Source organism: Nicotiana sylvestris, chromosome 4, assembly GCF_000393655.2.
Source record: "Nicotiana sylvestris chromosome 4, ASM39365v2, whole genome shotgun sequence".
In the NCBI taxonomy this organism is placed as follows: domain Eukaryota; kingdom Viridiplantae; phylum Streptophyta; class Magnoliopsida; order Solanales; family Solanaceae; genus Nicotiana; species Nicotiana sylvestris.
In genome coordinates, this window is record NC_091060.1 from 116,412,919 (window position 1) to 116,417,735 (window position 4,817).

Here is a 4,817-nt window from a genome sequence, read left to right on the forward strand (position 1 = left end):
GAGATGGATGTATTTTTGACAAAGTTTAATTCTTCTCTACCGAGTTCTACTCTTAGAAACAATTCCTCCCATCTTATAGATGAGTATGATGTGAGAAATTACTCAATCTTGATCCTGGAGAGAGAGTACCCATTGATAAATATAGTCCTAGAATACGGGATGAAGTAAGAAGACACTACATTCAAAATGGACCTTGCCAACCGGTTGATCATAAGTTTCCTAAAACTTTATTCGGTAATAAAATGCGTCAATTTAGTTCGGGTTGGTTTAAAGGTTCGTATTCTAGATGGTTGGAGTATAGTGTGAGGAAAGATGCCGCATTTTGTTTACAAAGGAAATGTTGCAACAAATGAGAGAGGAAGGATGGAAATCATTAATGGATGAAGTCTCTTTGTTTTGTGCTGAACATGACATTTTGGTGCCCAATATGGAAGAATTCTATATTCCTGGAAAGTCAAAGCGTAGGCCTTCTAGTGTTACTTATTCACATCACTTACGTGTTGAGCTTTTTAATACATTGATTGATTTGCAACTTCAGGAGCTTAAAAGTCGTTTTGATGTTGTCAATGGTAACTTGCTTCTTGGTATGGCTAGCTTGAATCCAGCTAATTTGTTTGATAATTTTGATAAGGAAAGAATAATGACATTGGTCAAGTATTATCCTGATGAGTTTGGTGAATTGAAGCTTCGAGATCTTAGTCACCAACTTGACACTTTCATATGGCACATGAAACATGGTGACCGTAGATTCTCGGATTTGAAAGGAATCGGTGATTCGGCAAAAGCGTTGGTTGAAGCAAATCTTGTGGAGACATATTCACTTGTTTATTTACTTGTGAAGTTGACTCTAATTTTACCTGTCGTGACTGCAACGGTAGAAAGAGCATTCTCATCCATGAAGTACATCAAGGATGAATTGCGTAGTCGTATTGGTGATGCATTTTTAAATGATTGTTTATTTTGTTACTTTGAAAAAAAAGTATTTGCAAATATAAGCAATGATGTTATTATTGACCGTTTTCAGAGTATGAGAACGCGTCGAGTTCAAGTATAAGTGGATGATGTACTTTTGTTATATTAGTATCAATTAAAGATATTCTATAATATTGAAGTTTGTATTTTGATTTAAGTTGTGCCATCTTTAGTTCTCTTTTTGGGACAACAATAGATTACTGTTGTATGTCACGAATTGAGGCCACTAAGCTTGTTTTATATTTTAAAGTTTATTCCAATTTAGTTCATGTGTGTGCAAGGATGTGCAAGATATTTTTTTTGGAATACTTATTTTAAAATTTGTGTTAGTAGGTCAATTTGGGAGTATGATGAAGTTGAAGTTTGTGTTCGCAGGTCAATTGAGTAATTCACTCTAACGATAATGGTTCCCCCGTCATTCTCAAATCCTGGGTCCGCCTCTGCGTGCACTCATTTATTATATGTGGTCCTAACCCGTTCACGAACAGATGCACCTATCGCTCATCTCGGCCACCATATGGGGATCATACCTTGCTAAAGAATCAAACTGCATACTGTACTCTCGCACACTCATATTCCCCTCTCAAAGGTTCAAGAACTTATCGGCTTTAGATTGTCGTATCTCAACAGACAAGTAGTGATGAAGAAAGGCCTCAGAAAACTACTTCCACACAGCTAGAGGAGCGTTCGGACTCTTGGATATCTCCCAACTATCATACCATAAAACCACTAAATCCTGTAACCGATAAGAATCCAACTCTACTGCCTCTGTATCACTAGCATGCATAACCCGTAGTGTATGATGAACCTGATCAATAAAAGTCTGCGGGTCCTCCTTGGGGTCTGATCTGGTAAACACTGGAGGGTCTAGATTAATAAAATCACGAACTCCCGTACTAACCGGTTTGTCAACAACACCAGTATTTTGCCTCTAAGCCTGAGTAGCTACCAAGCTAGTCAACAACTGCACCGCACTCCGTATATCCTGGTCTGTAGTGCCAGACGAAGGAACTGGTGGTGCTGGGTGCCTCTTAATATCCTCTGGAGGAGACGGAGTAGATGAGGTATGAGATGACATCTCACTCTGAGCCTCACTTTAGCATGCTCTAGCTTGGGGCACCTGACTGGTACCCTCTCCCGTAGTTGTATCAAGTCGTCTACTAATCGCGTGCTTCCTAGTCGAAGGCATCACTGAAAGAAAACAAGATGAATATTAGAGACGAACACTTATGACCCAACTCTACGCACGATCTAGATTCAGGAAAAAGGTAACAACCCTAGATGTCATGTAGCCTCCTGATTATAAATGTGGCGTGCTATACATCCATAATCAAGACTCTACTAGACACGGCTCATAGACAACCCCTACGACAGACTTTCTCTGATACCAAGTTTGTCACGACCCAAACTGGAGGGTCATGACTAGCACCCGGGCCATAATTTCCCAGCACCAACGTACATTTTATCTAACCTTCCTTATTATCTTTAAGGGCCGACAAGATCCATATAAATGGTAGACATGGATCATGAACAACCAACAATTAAAGATAATGGCATAAACCTACATAACATGGGATGACCAGACAACTAAGAAACTATATATAAGGTATGAGCTACCACACTGCCATGAAAGACTATACAACAAAATTCAGCCGACAAGGCATACCAAACTATACATGAGTCCATACCTGTCTATGAGCCTTTAAAGGAACATAAGTGCTGCAACATTGCCGGAAGAAGGCCCCGACATACCCATGATGTCTATAACAAATATGCATACCAAGACCACGACAAGTCCGGAGAAAGGATCTCGCCAATAATCGCTGAACTGGGCAGCCTACTGTGGTGGAGGAGCTGCGTCTACCCATCTATCAGGACCTGCAGAATGACATGCGACGTTCACAAATAAAAAGGACATCAGTACGAATAAAGTACCGAGTATGTAAGGCAGGGAACCATAAGTATGAACAATAATGTAAAGAAGGATAGAGAATATACAACCTGTAACACCTGGGTACCTTTGAGGGCTACTAACATGAAATGCATGATATATACATATATATACATAAAATTTTAAAACATACGCCTCTGTGGGCATCATCATCATCATCATATCATACCCGGCCGTAATAGGCTCGATAAAAATATACACGACCATCATAAGTCTCGGTAGAATCGTACTCGGCCACGTGGAGCTCGGTAAAACCCGACTGATCAGTGGTTGCACAATAGGTGCCGTACTCGACCGTCTATAGCGCAGCACAGTAGAGTAAAATAGATACATATATACACATATATAAATATATATATATATATATATATATATATATATACATATATACACACATATATATATATATATATAATGCATGCTGGACTCATTGGAATAATATTCTGAACCTTTTGGAGTGACGTAAGCTCGGTATCCTTTGTACACGTTATTAGGACTAACTCTTCATCATGAATCTTATAAGAATCAGGAAGTACCAACAACATTGATAACATAAGAATAAGAGAAGCAACATCAACATCAACATCAATCGCTCCATAAGAAGGGAAACAATGTAAGTACAACTAGCTTCTAAGAGTAGAGTATCTTTGGAAGCTCGTTCATTACATTATGTACAATCGGAGTTGTGCAAAAGAAGGAAAGGGATAGTCTCACATACCTTGTATATACTGACCAACCTCAAGCTATGCAAATTTCATAACTCCTTAGTCTACAATAAGAGAAATGACACTATCATTATTGTTTAGGCGTCGTAACTATTATGTATCGACCACAACCTATTTTACGAGGAAACAGACAGCACCTCCCCTATTTATATGGCTTTCCACAAGTCAAAACAATCACCAAACAGCACAAACAACATCAGTAATAATCATATTGAGCCTCCCAAAATAGTTCACCAACCAACAACACTACTACCAAGCCTTTTGATATATATTTCACAAGTTCTAGCTTCAACGACTTAGCCGCAACTTAGATAATCTTAAATACATGTAGAGTAAGAGATTCCTTACCTTTAAAGAGAAAGAACAACTCCAATTTGACCTTAACTATCCATGAAATATCCCTCCAATGTTGCCACAAGAACAAGGAATCGAAACTAGCAATCAATTAGGGTTTTTCGGCACTAGAATCACTTTAGAAGACTTGAAATCACCTAGGGTTGATATCAAAAACTTGAAGGAGTATTCACAGAACATAAAACACTTAAAAAACCTCACACAAGATCTTGAACAATACAAAAATGAGCAACAACAAGAAGAACAAGAAACTTACTAGCACCACGGGATTCCAGACACTTGATTTGTGTTGTTTGCCCTTTGTTTGGGTCTTGGATCATGAGAAAAACTTGAGAGAATGTTTTTAGGATTCTAAAGTATGAATATACTGAAAAAATGACTTAAAACGGGTTGAGTCATCTTTTATATATATCCATATGTCTTAATTCGCCTATGTGCGCCCCATAGAGAGCTGTTTGGCGCAGTCTCGTGAAAATGTGAATATCTCTCTACTCCAAAATTGTATCGATGAACGCTTTAATGAGTTGGAAACTAGACTTATATATATTCAATTTGGTATATAGATCACTCCATAGTTCTAAGTAAATAGGGAGAAAAGCTTAGTAATAGTTGACCTAAAGTTAAAGTAAAATTATGAACCTAAGTTGCGACAACTTTTGTCGACTTTTGTTTCATAACTCGTTTGACTTCAAAACTTATGATACAGATATTATATGATTCAAATAACTTAAAACATGACCTTTTGAGTATATTGAGCACCTCTAGGTTTACCCGAAAATACGTGTTACAAAATCCTTGATTCGTTTAACTTTTAA

At 37.9% G+C, this 4,817-nt stretch overlaps 1 protein-coding gene across 1 annotated transcript; it reads left to right on the top strand.

The window, feature by feature from the left end:
- The first annotated feature begins 337 nt into the window (after positions 1-337).
- Positions 338-1,054, top strand: LOC104221880 (uncharacterized). The gene has a single exon (XM_009773019.2). It carries the CDS (start codon positions 338-340, stop codon positions 1,052-1,054), a length of 717 nt encoding a protein of 238 aa, XP_009771321.2.
- Positions 1,055-4,817: the final 3,763 nt, after the last annotated feature.